The sequence below is a fragment of the Carassius auratus genome, chromosome 16 (assembly GCF_003368295.1).
Source record: "Carassius auratus strain Wakin chromosome 16, ASM336829v1, whole genome shotgun sequence".
In the NCBI taxonomy this organism is placed as follows: domain Eukaryota; kingdom Metazoa; phylum Chordata; class Actinopteri; order Cypriniformes; family Cyprinidae; genus Carassius; species Carassius auratus.
In genome coordinates, this window is record NC_039258.1 from 1,465,949 (window position 1) to 1,486,449 (window position 20,501).

General features: G+C 36.2%; 1 protein-coding gene across 2 annotated transcripts in view; it reads left to right on the top strand.

The window, feature by feature from the left end:
* LOC113115693 (CUB and sushi domain-containing protein 3) overlaps window positions 1–20,501 on the top strand; it is a 236,530-nt gene that overhangs the window by 43,627 nt on the left and 172,402 nt on the right. For both annotated transcript variants that reach the window (XM_026283241.1, XM_026283242.1), the window contains exons 4-5: window positions 2,706–2,900; window positions 16,527–16,734. In XM_026283241.1, the coding sequence (XP_026139026.1) occupies window positions 2,706–2,900; window positions 16,527–16,734 (403 nt within the window). The remainder of the gene's footprint in view (window positions 1–2,705; window positions 2,901–16,526; window positions 16,735–20,501) is intronic.

Genomic DNA, 20,501 nt, shown 5'->3' on the forward strand with positions numbered 1-20,501 from the left:
GGCGTAAAGCTCGGTGGGACTATATGCGAGTGGAGATGAGCTGACAGATGTGCTGTGTTCCTATGCAGATAGACACATACAGTAGGAAAACATAGAGAGTGAGCGATGATAGTCACGAGCAGCATTTGATCATCTTCAGCTGCTTTTGTTTAAGCAAGGGAGCTTCCAGTCACAAACCGAATGGAAAACATGTTTGCGCAAAGCGTTGTTGCCAAAGTGCACGCTCTGTTGTTAAAGGTAGATTAAGAAAAGTAGGATCTGTCTCATTGAGTGACATGAAGATAATGGTCTCGCTGGTGTGAAGTGACAGGGTTTTAAGATGCTTTAAATCTAAGACTTTAGAGCACAAATTGAGATGAAATTAATGGTTCACTGACTGTGTACTAGGGAGCAAATGCACTGCCATATCATTCTAGATGCTAAACGGCGTCTATAAATCATCTGCTCAAGTTGTAATTTTGCACTTCTGCTGATTTTAAAGGGTCACTTTTTATACTTGCATAATTCTAATGCAGAAGCACATTAGTGAAATGCATTAAAGTGCATTATACTTTCTAATGTAAAACTGTAAGGACCTTTAAAAGACATTTGTTGTGTTCTTCACATGCTGTGCAGATACTATTATGTATATGTGTATCTATTATGCAAATGTATATAGGACTTGTTTTTTCATGAATGTATTTTACAACAATACAAAGAGAAATGTGTAACATTTGACTGCCATATCATTGATTTTATAAGGTTATTGTGCATCGGTGATTTTTCTAGAATCTAGAGTATCTTGCTCTTGCTGCTGAATTATCCACTAACCAAGTTTATAATAGTATTTTTTTTGTCATAGATTATGATTAGATATTTTTTTCATTTGTTATTTTTCATTAAAATGAAGTTGTGTGTATGTAGTAGATTGAGATTAACACAAAACAGTGGTGATCAGACAACACAGAGAAGTATAGAAATTCTACATTGATTTAAAAGAAAACTCTGCTGGTATCGGATTGGATCAGTGTCGGCAGATACTCAGAATTTTCGGTATCGGATCAGTTCTGATAAAATGGTATCGTTGCATCCCTAATGCACTCTATGGCAGGGATCCTCAAATCTGGACCTCGAGATCCACTTTCCTGCAGAGTTTAGCGCTAACCCTAATCAAACACACCTGAGCATGCTAATCAGTGTCAATCAATGTCTTTGGGATCATTCGAAAATGGCAGACAGGTGATTTGAGGAAGGGGGCTCTATGGTATAGAGACAGAGTGTGACCCACGTCATAATCTGAAAACCTCTACGCCCAATGGGGGTGAAAACAATCCATGCTCTCCATTGACTTTCTATTGTGGGAAGCTGCCTCCTTGTTTATCCGACTTACAACAAAAACAAAAGAGCAATGCCTAAAAGCTGCTACAGTATGTACAAGGTGTACAGTAAACAAACTTAAAAACAGTTGTTGTTTTTTTACTGTCGACCCAAAAAAAAACAAGAGATTAGGACACAAAAGTAGAGCACAACGTGTCGTTATTCTGAGAACTGCGCCCACTGGAGGGAAACATGATTGGCGACAAGGCCATTCATTATTTTTAACCATGTCAAAAAATTATTTTACACCCAATGTGAATCTGAGAGGAGAAGATATATTAAGAAACTAAATTGTATTGGTCTTTGTCAGTGACCCTTTTCCTAACCTTCCTTTTGTTTGAGAAATGATCCAACTGAACAGCCCAATATGAAATACCCCGACATCTACAACTATTTGTTTCTTTAATGCGCTCTTATTTTTTTATTATTATTATTTTTTTTTTTTTTTTTGTGGGTCGACCGCTTACAAAAACGTAATATATAAAAAATGTTTACTGTACTCCTTGTCACATAACAGCTTTTGGGCATTGCTCTGTTTTATGTTATATGTCAGAAATAACAAGGAGGCAGCTTCCCGCAATAGAAAGTCAATTGTATATATATATGTATGTGTGTGTGTGTGTGTGTGTGTGTAAAAATATAATAGTTATAAAACTTTAAATAAAATTATTTTCACATACTGTTAGTTAGTTTTCAGAATACTTTACATAGCAGGCAATATTCTACTTAATAAACTGCAAATAAATAAAAACATTATTTTGCATTCTTTGAAATATTCACTTAGGAATACAGCACATACTGTTGGGCCAGACGGTATTTATAGTGACTAGTTAATTTAAATCATAACTGATTAATTTTGATCAGCTGATTGTCCGAATTCTCAGTCTGAAACGGAAAGCGCAGTGTGTCTGAAGTCGACTGAGGATTGAAATTGAATTTCATGATGGTGACAGGTCCTCAGAGTGGATGTGTGCTGGTTTAAATCAAAGATAAGCAAGCTTAACATATCATATCCAGACATGTGTCCCTGAGGATTACAAATGTGTCAAAACAGGAATATTAGTCCAACGTCAGATGTCTGAGAAATAAATAAGGATAGTCGACTGCATTCTTGACACATCATCATCATATTTTCTTTTTTTTTTATTTCAGTAGGATGTGGCCTTTTTTGTTCCTTGCACAAATTAAGTTTTTTTTATTCATTGTTTTCTGATGGATACAGGCTTTGCATCTCTCTAATTGGCTGGTTGTAACTAGCAGAATCAGGAATGCGTTAAGAATAAAACTGCACTCATCAACTGGCGCTTTACTACGTCTGATTTTGGCAACTTCTATTTGTCTCTTCTCAGAACTACAAAGCAGTTCTTGTGGGAATCCAGGAGTTCCTGCCAAAGGAGTCCTGAATGGAACAAGCTTCAATGTGGGAGACAGAATCCGGTATCACTGTGTGGCTGGATATACCCTGGACGGCCATGCACAGCTGACCTGTGTCACCAGCACGTCTAATGTAGCGGTGTGGGATTTTCCTATTCCCATCTGCAGAGGTAAGAAGTGACAGATTGACACTTGGGGAAACTTGCACTAAGAAGCTCATTTTCATTGTCTGGATTCTTGGTTGCTTGAGGATGAGCTTCTGTAGAACATTACAGGGCATTAATGCATTTGGACACTCCTAAAATATCTCAGTGTCATTACATTAGATGTTAAAATATCAAATCAATTGGTTTCTGGAAACAAATGATGCACAAGCTTTTCTCCGAACTAATTTCATTTTATTTTTTTAAGAAATGACATTTAGCCAACTAAGCCTAAGCGATACAGCTCAAACAATATTGATTGTTTTTCAGTCGTTTCATGATATGCAAAATATATCTCAATAATTATGTAAATGCTCTTAAATGAGGCCTACGATCAATCGGTTCCAAAAAGAAATGCAAAGAACATGCTAGGTTTTATTAAATGCTTTAATTTACTTTTAGGTTCATGAATATAACAATACCTAATTGTAGACAGTAATAGTTAAGCATATAATTGGACTTTTTAATGTGAATGATCATTAAATCATTGTAATCATTGGATCAGAGTTCTGATTCACAGAATTGAATCAAACATTCCAGGTTTTTAAATCACATCTCTCTTTTTGGACTGATACCAAAATCACAAATATATTGGATATTTACCAGTTTGTGTTTTGATGATGTTTTATTTGATATGAGGTCAGAAGTTTACATAGGTGTTTTAATAGAGGAACCAGAGATTAAATTCATCATATGAATTAAGATGTTACACTACCATTTGACAGCCACAGGGTATCCAAATGCTAATTTTAAACTTCTGAAGTGTTTTTCTGGCACTCTTATTCTTTAAAATGGCACATGCTGTGGTATGTTGTTATCTAATACATTGATGTTCAGATATTTTAAAGTGTGGCTTAAATTTTAAGTTAATGCTTTTCGGGGGCCACAGATTCTTTTGTAAGCAGCATGTTGGCTCAAAAATGAATCCGGTTACTTTGTTGTAAGCCTGGAGTACTCGGGCTTTGGCTGTAATATATGCGGCTTTTATATTATTCTGTTTTGTTGAATTTCAAATGAATGCTGTTTTTAACTTGTATTGTGCTTAAAATTCTCTCTGCTTTTCATTTGTCTTTCTGGGATTGCTTTAGATATGGTGATTTATGAAGTGTTCTGCAGCGCCTGCCTGCTGTAAAATCCTGCAGTTCTTTTGCATTAGTCTTCTTTTGCATGGCGCAATCAAACGTGAGTCGCCCCAGTGGGAAATGCCTGTGTGTGAAATACAGTTAATAATTTAGGTGTTGCTTTAATTATCAGCGTGAGAAACTTTGAAGTGCACTCAGGTATTGTGGGTAGCATTTTACATTTTGGAATATGACGCATGATTGAACTGAATAAAGATAAAATATGCTACATCCCCTGGATATGTGAAAATGAGCACTGCTGTATCATTTGTGCTTAATGAAAGATGAGCAGGGCTCAAAACATATCGATGAAAGGTACTTTTTGGTGTAGAAAAGATCTCATTAAGAAAAGCATTTAAACCAGCAAACATGTTTGATGTATTATAGCCTCTCATCATCTTATTAGTTTTGCTTCAGTAGCTTCTAGTTGGCTGAATGAAGACAGAAACAGTATTTCTGACTCACCATTTAGGTTTTGAATTTCTGTTAAATTGGTTTTGAAGTCTGCAGCGTCAAACTAATTCAACTCTTTGATTTGAGTAAACTCAGAAGTTGCTAACACTGATAACGGTATGTTTCCTTCCTGGCTGAGTTCTGCGCCTGTTGTCAGTTAACACCTGTTGGTACAGTAGATTCTGTAACCAAACCATCTGTGGGCAAAAAACATCTTTCTACATTGATAACAATTCAAAGTAATGGTTCAAATGCAGTACCAATTTCAGGTTAATTTGCAGTTGGAGATGAAAGATGGTTAGATTGGTTAGTGAGTGTGCCATTTGAGCTGATTCAGTGAACAAGAGACTAATTTAGTCAGGTGTTTAGACCAACGACTACTCTGTCTGATTCCTTTTGGTAATCTTTTACTGCTTTTAAAAAATAACAACTTTGAAATTGAACACAAGAAATTAACATATATTTAAAAAAGGCATACAAGTAGCATCCAGTTCAACAATGAATCATTTGATTGGGGTAGGATTCTTTTTTAAGGAAAAAATCTGAAAATGTTTTTTTTTTAATGTTCTCTGAATCATTTGAAACAAGTAGTAGTAATGTTTAATAAACGTTAGACTAACATCCACCTAAAATGTTCCAGAAATGTGCCCCATATGCAATGTATGAATAACATTTTTGTTGTAACATTTTGAAAACTTTATCAAAGACCAGACAACTTTGAATGAATATTCTATTAGCGTTAATGAAAGAACGTATGTTTGTAACTTTGAGAACCTTCAACCACCGTGAATGTTCTGGAAACATTGTGAATAGTTTTACCCAGACCTGGTGCCAGAGGGAAAAGATATTCACAACCTCTGTTTTCTTCGTAATAATAGCATAACGAAATAGATAGAGGGAAGTCGGCCTAATGGTTATAGAGTTCGACTCCTAACACTTAGGTTGTGGGTTTGAGTCTCGGGCCGGCGATAACACAACTGAGGTGTCCTTGAGCCAGGCCATAAATGGCTGCCCACCGCTCCGGGTGTGTGTTCACAGTGTATGTGTGTGTGTGTTCATGCTGTGTGTGCACTTGTTGGATGGGTTAAATGCAGAGCACGTATTCTGAGTATGGGTCACCATACTTGGCTGTACTGTATGTCATGTCACATCAAGAAGCAGGTAAACCAATTTCCAAAACCGTGTGTGTGTGTGTACTGTAAAGAGCACATTCAGGGCTTTTCAGGGCATACCAGAAGTTTGGAAGTTTGACCATGACCGGGAGACACAGGGAAAGAGCTTGTATACCAATATTCCTGTGATATATAAGATATTCTTATGAAAATGTTGCCTCTTTGTACTCTCATTGTTACATTTATTTTTTCATTACATATTGCCCCAAGAAAATGCAAATTAGTTAGATACAATAGATACAATGTACAGAACAAGAATATCCATTTATGGCTATTTTTTTATGCATATGACATAAAAGTAAAAATAGTATATCAAATAATTCTATAAAAATTTTATTACAAAGCTGAAAATCATCTTTTGTACAAAGTTTGGTATAAAAAATAAAAATATCTTGGAAACCAGTCTTAAGGGTCTTTTTTTTTTTTATTGAGTTGTATACATAATCTGAAAGCTGAATAAATAAGCTTTCCATTGATGTATGATTTGTTATGATAGGACAATATTTGAAACAACTATTTGAAAATCTGTAATCTGGGGGTGCAAAAAATTCCAAATTAAGAAAAAATACCTTTAAAGTTGTCCAAATGAAGTTCGTAGCAATGCATATTACTAATCAAAAGTTCCGATAAATTTACAGTAGGAAATTTACAATTTATCTTCATAGAACATGATCTTTACTTAATATCCTAACAAATTACATATATACATGTCTTTATATAGACACTATGTATACACAATTCTATATAAATATATATTATAATTAGTGGTGGGCATAGATTAATTTTTTTTATCTAGATTAATCTCACTGTAATCTTGAAATTAATCAGATTCAGATTCAGATTATTCTAGATTAAAATGGCTCATTTGAATTCTGCCGAAGGCATTCAGAACAGTGCGTAGCCAAGGGTGTGCCAGGGTGTGCCTGTGCCACCCACAGTGGCAGCTGGCACACCTAAAAATAGATGCAGAATTATTTTTTATAGTCTCAATAAAAAATGTTTACTAAACTTGGGCTATTGTTGTTTACTTAGAATATATATATATTTTTTGTTCGCGACTCGGTTGATTCAGATCGGCACTTCGGAGCCTGTTCGCGACTCGGTTGATTCAGATCGGCACTTCGGAGCCTGTTCGCGAATCTGTTGATTCAGATCGGGACATCGGAGCCTGTTCGCGACTCGGTTGATTCAGATCGGCACTTCGGAGCGTGTTCGCGACTCCGTTGATTCAGATCGGCACTTCGGAGCCTGTTCGCGACTCGGTTGATTCGGATCGGCACTTCGGAGTTTGTTCGCGACTCGGTTGATTCAGATCGGGACTTCGGAGCCTGTTCGCGACTCGGTTGATTCAGATCGGCACTTCGGAGCGTGTTCGCGACTCCGTTGATTCAGATCGGCACTTCGGAGTTTGTTCGCGACTCGGTTGATTCAGATCGGGACTTCGGAGCCTGTTCGCGACTCGGTTGATTCAGATCGGCACTTCGGAGCCTGTTCGCGACTCGGTTGATTCGGATCGGCACTTCGGAGTTTGTTCGCGACTCGGTTGATTCAGATCGGCACTTCGGAGCCTGTTCGCGACTCGGTTGATTCGGATCGGCACTTCGGAGCCTGTTCACGACTCGGTTGATTCAGATCGGCACTTCGGAGCCTGTTCGCGACTCGGTTGATTCGGATCGGCACTTCGCAGCCTGTTCGCGACTCGGTTGATTCAGATCGGGACTTCGTAGCATGTTTGAGATTTTTTAAAATTCAGATCTGGACATCGATGCAGGAAGTGTTTGTCAAACAGTTAATGGGTGATAAATGAATATTTGGACTTGAGGCTTTTTTTTTTTACCTGTCGATTCAGAATGTAGGCTACAATGGACACACACACAAAGGTGGACACACTCTAGACTTAATCATCAGTAGGGCTCTAAACTTTTCATCCATTCAGAATATGTGTGTTACCCAAATAAAATAATGACTAAAAGTAACGTTAAGTCTTTGAGAACGTGTTTCTCAAGACAGGTGGTGCATTAGACCAGGGGCTCATCTCCTGTTTCCAAAATATGGCGTTATTTTATGGCGTTATTTCCGTCAAATGTCGAGAGCGCAATATTGTTGCGCGAAAGTACATTAATATAATGCGCGAATCTCTCTCCTCGAGCCCGGAATATAATGTGCGGAAAACGAATCTCTCTGCTGGGCGCGCGCTCTCAGTTTTAAGTGCAGGCTGATGAGCGAGCCCAGATAAAATTCTTACAAGAGCAACGTGTATCTGAGAGCGCGCGCCCAATTCCCGCGCGCAAGCAGAGAGATTTGCGCTCGCGCATTATATTAATGTACTTTCGCGCTACAATAATGCGCTTTCGACATAGATGAAAGTCATCATAGCTAGCGTAGTATAGACCCAGCTCACAACCCAACTTTGAGAATAGATTAACGGCAATATTTTTTTTATCGCCCGATAAGAGTCTCACGTTAATGCAGCACGTTAACGCAGATAACGGCCCACCAATAATTATAATATTAAATTTGTCAAACAGTATTACAGCACAATATGTACTGTATAAATAGTGCAGTATAGGGTTAAGATGGGCTATTGTGTTTAAGTCTTTTTTACAGTCCTGATTTATTGCCCATTATGGGAATATTTGTGATGATCAATAAAGAAAAAAGAGTGTTTTACTGGTTTTAATTGGTTTACTTGGCCAAACTGGTGTTAAACTGACCAGCCCCAAAACCTCTCTAAAATCCTCAAAACAAGCTGGATGACCAACTTAACCATCTTATGCAGGTTTAAGCTATTTTCAGCTGAATAGTAGATGCCTGTCATACTCCTAGCATGATTTGCATGCTAGCTTCATCACAGAGACTAAATGGATGTCTTTTCAGACGTTTAATTAATGTTTTATCAAACGCAACACATGAAAATTGGTCAGACGTTTATGTGATTCATCCAAAAGTGATTCGGATGATTCACAAGAGAAAATAACTACTGCCAGATCTGACTTTGATTCTCATTCAGCGAAACGAAGAATGCGTGGCTTTATTGCTACAGCCAAATGAATCAAACAGGGATGAATCTGTATTACACTATTTCTGAACCCGGGCTTTTTAGCACATACCTTTTCATATTCGGGCAAGGGAAACTTATCTTCCTTGAGGATATCTGAGCCTGGAGGCTTGCCCCTTCTCACCGTCCCCTCTGGATGTTGTTAAAGCTAACTATATTGCCAGTAAATGCAAGGAAAAGGGGGAAATGGCCCTTGAATGAGAGTCAGGTCTCACGCCATGCATGGATGCTTTGTGTTTATGCCAGCTGGGAGGAAGACTGTGATAAATTGAGCTCTTGGTAGGCCACAGTGTTGCAAGAATTTTAGACCTGTTAGCCGTGTGCATTTCAGATAATGCCTGGTTTTCGACCTAATGCATTTCACTTCATGAGAAAATTTTAGTAGAGAACATATCAACCTTGTTTTTTTTAATTTTTTTTTTACTTGAGTGTGCGAAGCTTCTGGTGCCATCTGCTTCCATCTGCTTTACCTGTACAAAAATAGTCTGTTATGCGGCTTGATTTTACAAAGTGCTATTTATCGTAACACTGGTTTGTTGTGCAAAAAAAGCTAACATTATGCTTTAAGAAAGTTTAGCTTATGTTAAGTTATATCTGAATGTCTTCCTGTTTTAAAAATGTTTTTTCTTAGTTATGTGAGCATTAGAGAAAACATTAGTCAGTGTTATCATTTTTTAAATACTTTGGGAACGTTACTTTTGAAACATCTGAGACAAGTACATAGCTAACAGAAACATTTTCAGAACTTTGGTTAACATTCTGTCAAAGTTATAAACAAATGTTCTTCTAGTACCTTTACTAATGTTATCCAAATACTAGTACAAAATTAGCAGAACATTTTATTTTTTCATTGTTGGCACATTTTATTTTTAAAATATTTTGGTTAAAACATTTAAAATTAATATTCTCAAAATGTTTGGAAAATTATAAAATGTAATGCTCTCTTAATGTTCACTTAAACCCAAAATTATGAATATTCAGACATTATACATCAGAAATATTGTTTTCATAACTTAATGGGAACATGGTAGTAAGAAGTGATGTTTAAAAAAATCTAAAATGTTTCAGAAAAACTTTCTTTGAACGCTGTATAAATGCTTTGTGCTAATGTTTTGATAATGTTAAAGACAGATAACATTGAACGAACAATAAATAAATAAATAAATAAATATTACTGGAAGAACATTTGTGTGTAACATTGAAAGAACCTTGCCATGTGTTATTCAAAGTTCAGATTTTTCCTCTTAGCTTGGAATAGTTTTATTGTACTTTATTCATTTAGTTACTTTCCTATAGCACCTCATATCTTCTAAGAACATTCCACTTACATTCCCATTAAGTCATAAATTCAAAACATCCAATTTAATAAAAAAAAAAGAAAAGACAAAAAAGAAAAAGAACTTCTTGGTTATGTAAACATTAAAGAGAACATTAATGGAATGTTCAATGTTATCCTTTTGTAAATAATATGGAAATGTTACTTTTGAATGTTCTCTGAATCATTTGCAACAAGTTTTAGTAATGTTTAACATCCCTGTTTCCCCCTTCGCACCGCTCTAAGCACCGTTTTTTTTTTGTCCAGTGCTGTGTTCTATCATGCTCGTAACTTTTTTCTAACAAAGACATTTAAAGGTTTCATTGTGTAGTCACGTTCATTGTATTTTTATTTATTTTAAATTTCTGAACTTTGTTAGATCGTGATGAATGAGTGACCATTTTTAATACATTTAAAGGGAGCAGTACATACATTTTGGATGCTATATATAGCCTACTATGTTTTATTCAGAATTTAAATAAATTTCATGCTTGACAAGCAGCCACGTATGACACAGTGAAAGCCAACTACTACACTATATACAAAAAAGATAATAATTTCAGAAGTACCTACATAATTCTACAACCGATCTGGTCCAAACGCAGAATTTAGGTAAGGAAATGGTTTTTATTTGTATTGGCTGCCATGCCAAATCATGCTCACCTGCTTGCTTTTCTGTTTAATTTAACAGTGTTTTTGTGAACATATATATTTATTAATAAGTAATTGTAACACTTTACATTAAGGTTCAATTAGTTAATGTTAATGTATTAAAGTATATTATTACTGTAAAGTACCTAAAGAATGTTTTTTTGAGCATTCACTTATTAACCCAAAAATATTAACCTAATTCGGCCCCCGTGAAAATAATAAAATCCCCCCAAGTCATGTGTCCTTGCGCTGGGCCTAGTTTTACCGTTTACTGGACTTTATTTTTTATTTTATTCTAGGTATTTACCCACAGAACATACAGTAGCTTACTTCTATATTACACATTAAGGTTGATGTAAAACTAAGTCTGTAGTACCAAAGCTTCTCAATTTTCTTGCGGGTTCTTCGGTCACTCAGAGAGAGAGCAGGACCCTCAGAACGGGCAGATGGTCTTTTGATCCCGTTTCTTCAGAGAAACTGCCCATTCTCATGATGTAGGCGCTCATCCAAGAGTCCCCAGCAGCCCTCTTCGGCATACTTGAATGGCAGATATCTCCGAGTCCAGATGGACCGACCTAGATCGAGGGGACACACTCTCAAAGGCGCTGATATTCTTGCCGTGCTAGCAGTTTCTGTCGTTTGACTGGTTGTCGGACACATGTTTCCAGTAACTGCGTCGCCTGTCCATATCAGCTCTGTGAGGGGAATTTCTGCAGGAGGAGCTCTGAATGGCATGCACTTTCTGACAGCTTAAACCCCTGCAGAACATGTTGAGATGTTTGCCTCGCTGTGACAGTTTAGTGTCTTGCATGGCAAAGCGAGCTTATCTTATCTCTGCTTACCTCCTTGCTCATTTAGCAGCCAGTTCCAAAACTGTAGTACATCAAACCCATTTTCACAGAGTAGCTGTTTGTCTCTGAGCAATATCCCAACCATGAATGTTGAAATCCAGCATAAAAATGTAATGTATAGTGCAAAGCACATTATCATTTCAAAGGCTCCTGAATTCAGGACCCACAGGCTGCCAGTCCCAACGCCTGCACCAAAGTTCATGATAAAACATAAAACAGCTTTTATGGATGTTGCAGTCGTGCTTGATTAGAGTTTTGCTTTTAAAACCGACATCCCCATAACATTTCATGAAATATTAATACAATTTTATATATATATATCTTTATTTTCAGTCCGTAGTTTACTCTGTCTTGAAGCCCACTCGCTGAAAGCACTTGAGAAACAGTGTCTCTTATCTTTTGGACATTAGGTTTTCAATCAATGTACTGTTGTCTCTTAAATGGGTATGATGACAAAGAGCCAGTGATTTGAAAATGTTTGAAATTACAGTAAAAAAACCACATCCCTGTGCTCAGAGAGAAACGATTAGTGTAAGTACACCGTAACTCATGTGATGTTGCATTCATAATCTTGTCTCTTGCATCTTGCTTTTTAGAGTATGGTTAAAAAGATCAGCTTTTTGAGTTGTGTATATCGTGCATTATTATTGTTCAGTAGTTTCACTGTTAAGCAGCTTGAGTAGCTTTTAGGAGAAAACAGAAATCAAATTGAGTTAATTTTGCTGTTGATAAGTGACATGAGTGCATTAAAGCAATGGAGGACAATGTTTTGAAAAAAAAAATTGAAATATTTTATACTGTATCTAATCTTGGCTAAAGGCCATAAATTCAATATACTGAGCAGTTTCAGAGTTGTTTCTCTCTTTTTTCCTTCAACAGGAATATTTGCAGTGCTAATGCAACAAAATCAAGGTCATTAGATGTATCTGTAGTTCTCGTTCTTGTGTAGCCACAAACAATGATGGGAAATGCAGTTTGGTTGCACAAGCCTGCCACTTCATTAACTGATTTAATGACTAGTATTCTCTGGAATGATTCTAACAGTACACAAAATGTAAATAAATTCACTTGCACAATCAACATTTACAAATAAAAGGTAATTGAGCAACACCTCCTCGGTTCACGCTTCCTAACAAAGTCCCGCTTTCCCACTCTTAACCATTTCCACCAGTTATTTTGTCTTCCCCAGTATCAATGTGCCCTTCTAGGGGAAGATAAACTACCCTCTGGCTGGGAATCTCATATATTGCGATTATTGATTTCTTTATGTGCTCTATAAGTGTGTCACAGGTGTGTGATTCAGCTGTAGCGTGAACACATGCGGCTACACACCTGGGATGCAATCATTGCACATTGTTCTTGCATGTAGGCCTGTGTACATAATCTCTGCAGCCTTCTAATAATCATTATGATTACCTGACGCTGGATTCGGCTTCTGTGAGGTTTGCGTAATTGAGAGTCGGAAAGAAAATGACAAGCTTTATTTAAATTCATTCAACACTGACTGTCTTTCAAGACATGCTTTTGTTGAGAGTTAACATGAAGCAGTGTTCACAACCCACATTTTTCTCTGTAAAGTGACAGTTTATAGACTGAAACGAGATATTTCATAAGAATAACTGGTGGGAGGGTCTTGATTTTATTCATCATGAATTCACAAGAGAGCCTGTTGACATCAGCTGTCATTTCAGAGGCAAAGATTTTATTTTTATTTTTATGTAAGATGCATTTTTTGTTGGATTTTTTTTTTTTAATATTTAAAATATTAAATGTTGCACAAGACCAGAGCAGAGCAATATTGAAGTGTTTATGTTGTTTAATTATATCAATTTATGTACCACAATATATTTAGAATTAAATATAAAATATACATTTATTATTTTATGTTTTTACATTATTTTAGAATGTAAACATATATATATATATATATATATATATATATATATATATATATATATATATATATATATATATATATACACTTTATACACACATATATTATGTAAACAAACATTTATTTTGGATGCAATTAATCGCGATTAATAGTTTGACTGCATTTATACTTTTTAGCATTTATTTATTTTAGATATAAAATATAAGAATATAAATATATACATGTAAAAAGGCACGTTTTATGTGATGAAAGTCAAGTTGAAGTCGAATAGTCTCTGATGACGTCATTAACTAATAGATCTCTTCTCAGAACTAACTTTTCCACAGTGACTTTTAATCAACTGTTGTGGAAGTGCTTTTTTAAGTGGCTGCATAAAGTCACACAAGTGTAAATGACACACTTCACTATAGTTTGAGTGCAAAAATCCTCTGTGGAGCCGCTGTAAAATCAGACAAGGCTAATATAAGCACTAATATAACCATATTCAACTGGGTTTGAGTTTATTCACAGAGGAGAGCTGAACTTCCAGTCTGATGAAAGAACCAAAAACGACAGTTCATCCTTCAGAATAAAAGATAATGAGAATCCAAATTAAGTCTTTTTAAGCAACATTAATCCCTCATAGTGTGATATTTCGTAATGAGAGAGGATAAGGGATGTACCAATCTATTATCCAGTACCTTTCATGTACCCATCACATCAGATCCCAATGAAGTCACTGTCTCTTCTGGTCTTCTGTATAGTCTCAGTCTCAGACGGCACACCCCTGGACCGCCCACAGACCGCTAACCTGCTCTGTCTAATCCATATCACAGACAAAACTGGAAAAGGACTTTCTTGATCTGCCGAGCTCTACTTCCTTGATCTGATTGCCTAGCTTTATCAAACTTTTAGGAACAAGTTTGAAAAGTCAAATGTACCTGGAAACAAAGTTATGTTTGGTTGAAACTTGAAGCTTTTGATTATAAAAAAAGTATTGATTTTTTTTTTTTTTTTTACTCTGTTCAGGTTAGCAGGATCAGAAAGGATGCTCAAAGTTTTGTCTGGGTCAATAAAAACCAAGCAGACTAGATTTCATTGAGCAGACCTGAAAAGTCTACTTTTTTCTGTATTACAGTATGTCTGTGAAAAGTACATATTTAAAGTTCTAAATACTTGGATGATCAGAAAACCTCTGATATGTTCCTTCATAGCATATTGTGGAGACTGCTATGGTATAATCAAATAAAACAAAATCAAAATAATAAAAATTAAAAATATTTTTTAATTTAAAAGTTATATTATAAAGAATTATGCTGTTGAAAAAAAAAGTTTTTGAAGTAAAATGTTTTTAGATGACCAGAAAAGTGCGCATTCTAATATTTTCTGTAAATGTTTGTCATAATCTAATTAAATTTTAACAAAAAGTTAAACTTTTTATATATATATAATTATTTGTGTGGTCTGCAATGCCATAATAATTGACCATAATTTAAATAAGGCATAATTGACAGACACCCAAAGAATTAATAGAAAAATTACGCAATAATGTAATAAAACAGATGTTAGACAATTGGTCTCTTCCTGGCCAAATGGGTGATTATTTTTGTTGATTTTTTTATGTTTTTGTTTACGTGTGAACCTCTGCTTTGCAAACATGTTGCATTACCTGCATTTTAAGCAGCTGTGCGGCGCAGATCTGGACCCTCGTGTGGCTGAAGCTCATTCGTTTTTTTCATCTGTGCGTGAGCTGTCGAGAGAGTCCTGTGATAAAGCATGAGTTTGCCTAAAATAGCTTTTTAGGGCAGAAATGCCGACATATAAGGCAATTTGCAGCTTCGGGAACATGAACTGCCAGCACACATTAATAGATTAGAAGCTGAAGCTTTCAAATATTTTAGTAATGGATGGTCCGCTGTTTTGAAACATCTGAACACTCAAATGCTCCTGCCGTCTGCTGGATTCGTAATGAATGAGATGTGCAGTGCTACATGTGCACTTAAAATTATATTTGATAATTAAATATGTATAAAATAATTTACAAATTAGGAATTATATCCCTCACTCTCAGATATGGATGTGGACCTATGGATATAACTTAAGGAATTATATTTTCCTGACCATTTGAATTATAGTTATTGCAGTTTATTTCATTCAGAGATTTATTCCCCACAGAATAATATATGTATTTTTTTTTTATTAAATAGGGAATCATTTCACAATACATATAAATAAATATATATTTTTAAAAGAACTTCAGAAAATCCTCCTTTTGTTTTGCATTAAAAAAAAAAAAAAAATATATATATATATATATATATATATATATATATATATATATATATATATATATGTCAAAAAGTTTCCTTAAAGCTATGTTAAAGGCTTAAAACTATTGCTTTTGTTGCACACCAAATGTGTATGCAATATGTTGCATTAGCTGATGTCCTGCTGATGTTTATTTTAAATAAAAATACCCTTCATTAGGTACAGTAAGTGCATTTTGGAGTGTTTTGTTAAGACGCTTTCCTCTTATCCTGCATGAAGCTAATTAGATTAATTATCTGACACTGTCTCTCTTTTCAAGCCAGACTTGGGCTGTATAATTAAGTGTTGATTTTATTTTTGTTTTTGGAAAATAAATGCTTGCAAAACCCATATAATACTCATTAAAACAATCATTCTGTTTCTCAGAACACCACCAGCAATTAGCGTGATCAACCTGATGTACAATAATTGCTCTTATTGCCGTTTATTGTTTTGCTGGCAGACAAAAATCCAATCCAGTGTTGGCGAAGTAACAAAATAAGACACCGACATTTATTTTGAAGGAGATTTGCTTTCACTGTGTGATGCTCATTATCCGTCATAATCATGATGTCAATGATTCTGCTTTGCAAAACAGACCTTTGACTTGCAGCTAATAGTCTGGCGACCCCATCCTGCTCTGTTTTCACCATAAAGCTCTATTTATAATGCACTAATATTTCTGAGCAGCTTCACAAAATGTAATGCTTTCAGTTGAAAAACATTCCACATTTCAGATTTGGTAACATTGTGGATAATATTTGCTAATATTGTCATTTGTTTGGCCGGCAGCTGAGGACACATGTGGCGGGACCTTCCGAGGCTCCAGTGGCACCATCTCCAGTCCAGACTTTCAGAAGGACTATCAGAGCAGTGGCGAGTGCACGTGGACCATCCTGGCTGATCCAGGAGACACCATCTCACTGGTCTTCACTGAATTCCAGATGGACAGCAAACTCGACTCTTTAGAAGTTGAGGGATCTGATCCACCAACAATATGGTGAGTGTGATACTGGATTATGTTGCATCTCGCTGGAATTCTTCATTCTGCGTTCTGTGGTCAGTTATTATTGCAGGGTTTCTGCTAGTCTAAATTGTCTTAAACTGGAGCAGAAATTGATTTTCTTGTTTTTCAAGACAAACATCCTAAATATCTTTAAAACAAGATGCATTTGCTTTCTGCAAGTGTAAAATGTCTTGAAAAACTAAACACAGTTGAGTTTTGGTCACAATTTTCACCATTAACAACAAACCATTAACTGTGACTTTTGAATCAATATAATCCTAACTTGCTGCTTATTAATAGTTAGTAAGGTAGATGTTAAGTTAAGGTGTTGGATAGGCTTAGGGATGTAGAATATGCTCATGCAGAAAAATAGCAAAAACCAGGACTTTATTCAGAATTGTCTTCTCTTCCTTGTCTGTTGGGAGATAGTTCAACAGCTGACACTCCCCCTGAGTTCAAACAAACCAATATCCCGGAGTAATTCATTTACTCAAACAGTACACTGACTGAACTGATGTGAAGAGAGAACTAAAGATGAACCGAGCTGAGCCAGATAACGAACAAAAGACTGACTCATTCTCGAGTCAAGAGCCGATTGCATCGGTTTTCAGATCATCAGTAGTGATGGGAAGGGAGTTCGGTTCTTTTTCGCGAACAGGTTCTTTCAGGACAGTTCGATTCAATAAACCGGTTGAAGAAAACAGTTCACCGATTATTTTGCGCTCGACGTAATGGCGTCATGAGCATTAAACTAAAGCTATAATCATCCCAGACATGTGTCTCATCACACAGCATAAATTATATATAATTTTTATCATGTGTGTATAGATATATGCATTGCTATTAAGGATGAGGGCATGTCACATAATTTGTGCACCATTACCATTGGTATAATTTGACTGTCTTCTACAAAGTAACAGGTGAATTTGCAAAATAGGCAGTTTAATTGGATGGACAGCCTTTGACATTGTCAACAAAAGATGTGGAAAGCTTTTTGTTTTTCTTTTTAAAGCATGTCTGTTTTGTTATCCTAACTATACCAGATTATATGCTTAGTTACACTGCATTATTTGCATTTATCATAGTTTTTCCCTGCTGTCTACAACAGCCCACCAGTTGATAACCACAGATTCCAGCTCAAATCAATATTCCATATACATTTTTTTTCTTTATAATTACCTGGATAATTACTGTACCTTCATACCCTTGTGTTTTTTCCTTCCCACACAGTGGTTTAGATTGTTTCCAGTCCGTTCAGAATTTGTGTACGCATTGATAAGTTCATAGGATTCTTAAGGATTCATAGGATTCTTTTTTTTTTTTTTTTTTAATTCATTTATTCCAGGCAATGGCACAAAAAGTACAAGGTAGACAAATATAGTTAAATCATATAGTGCAAGAAAAAAAAAAAAAAAAATATATACAGTATTCAAATATGACGATCGAATTCTGCCTGAAAGGGAGTGGGAAGAAGACAACTTATTTAATCCCACCCCAGTTCCACATTTAGTGATTAATAATTGAGCTTCATTATTATTTTGCTCATAGATTATTTACAATATATCATGGTGGCGTTACCACAAGTAACAAGTAATTATTATAATAACAGTTTATACCAACAATGTAATCGGAATAAGCAATGCCAACAATGGTAAAGGACAATATACCAACGATGGTAATGGACAATATACCAAAATATACCAAAACACTGAGCACATGTTATTCTTAATTTCAAAGTGTGGGAATGATTTTGAAAATGACAATTGAAGGATTGGAAATGTGCGAATTATGTGTTAGATTGTCCAAAGAAACTACTTAGAAGGTGGCAAAGCTTCCATCAAACCTCTGAAATGACTGTGTGAGCTTTTAAGAATCATACGAAATAAGAAGATGCCTTTAACTTGATTCGATACAGCCAGCATGACTCTGCAAATCCACGGATTTCAGACTTGGCACAGGAAAGCACAGCATATTCGGCATTAAACTCAACGGCTGATGCTGAAATGACAATCAGACATTGTAAGTGCTTGTTAAGAGTGCAGGGAACAGCATTGTGTGAGCAGTATCCTGGCGTGGTGGTGATGACCTTGCTTGTCGGTTGATTCATTGATTCGCTTAAGTCATCTCTATAAGCAACATGACAAATGAAGCCAAGTTTTGTTCGAGCAGAATGAACTCCCCTCTAATATTGTTCAAGCCAAACAAACAAATCAATGTTTTTGCCGGAATGACCTTTAAGTAATTCTACTATACTTCTGTGTATGTTGGAAAGGGCAAAAGCAACAATCTTGTAAGTTACAAATCACTCAGAGAAAGGGAGGTACAATAGCCATTCCTCTTGCTCTCCTCTGCAGAAAGAGCGTTCCGTGTTCGGAAAAAGTATATTACGTTTTTTGTTTTGTTTTAGATGGAACAAGCTTCAGGACTTAAATGAGACACCTGGGGCCATGTTTTGCAAGCATAACTGGGTCAGTATTGTGTTTGTACTCGTGCCGCGTCAGATTCTGAGCTCAGATCAGACGTCATTCAAACCACAAGGTCAACACTCGAGCATATTTTGGTCTCATCGTATCGTTATGATGGAAATCTTTAGATGAAGACTAATGGTGTGTTCTTGTTAGGGTTATGCATCATTTAAAGTGAGCGGTTTTCCTCTTTTTCTCACACAGGCCACTCGGAGAAGCACAACCAAATGAAGTCTTTTGTATCCGTTCGCTCCTCAGAGGTTTTACACGCTTGCCGTGACTGCGTACAAGATTTGTCCCACTTCCCTGCGCCACGCTGCCTGGAAATAAATAAATAAACCCCACACACTCACACAGATTGTGTTGCATGCTGGGAGAAGGTTAAAAGCAGACAGCTGCATGGACTGTCATCATTATTTTGCAATGGTTCTTTTACGATAGCATAATCTTTTTATCGTCGCTCGGATCAGAGACATGTCCAGAATCAGTTATTTCTGAAAAACGAGCTATACTTTTGTTCTTTACCACCAATAGAGATGAAAGTTTAGCAATTTGAGATCTTTCTATACATCTATCATCTGTCCATCATCCATCATCCATCTATCCATCTATAGCTGTATCGCTCTATCACTCTGTCATTCAATCTATTGTTCTATCGCTCTCTTTCTGATGTTCTATCTATTGTTCTATCTACTGTTCTGTGTCTTTCTTTTGTTCTATTATTCTATTGCTCAGTTTGTTGTTCTATCTGTCTGTCGGTCTGTCTCTTTCGTTTGTTCTGTCCATCTGTCTGTCTGTCTCTTTCGTTTGTTTGTCTGTCTGTCTGTCTGTCTGTCTGTCTCTTTTGTTTTTTCTGTCTGTCTGTCTCTTTCGTTTGTTCTGTCTGTCTGTCTGTCTGTCTCTTTCGTTTGTTCTGTCCGTCTGTCTGTCTGTCTGTCTGTCTCTTTTGTTTTTTCTGTCTGTCTGTCTCTTTCGTTTGTTCTGTCTGTCTGTCTGTCGGTCTCTTTCGTTTGTTCTGTCTGTCTGTCTGTCTGTCTGTCTCTTTTGTTTTTTCTGTCTGTCTGTCTCTTTTGTTTGTTCTGTCTGTCTGTCTGTCCGTCCGTCCGTCTGTCTGTCTGTCTGTCTGTCTCTTTCGTTTGTTCTGTCTGTCTGTCTGTTTGTCCGTCTGTCGGTCTGTCTGTCTCTTTCGTTTGTTCTGTCCGTCTGTCGGTCTGTCTGTCTCTTTCGTTTGTTCTGTCCGTCTGTCTGTCTGTCTCTTTCATTTGTTCTGTCTGTCTGTCTGTCTGTCCATCTGTC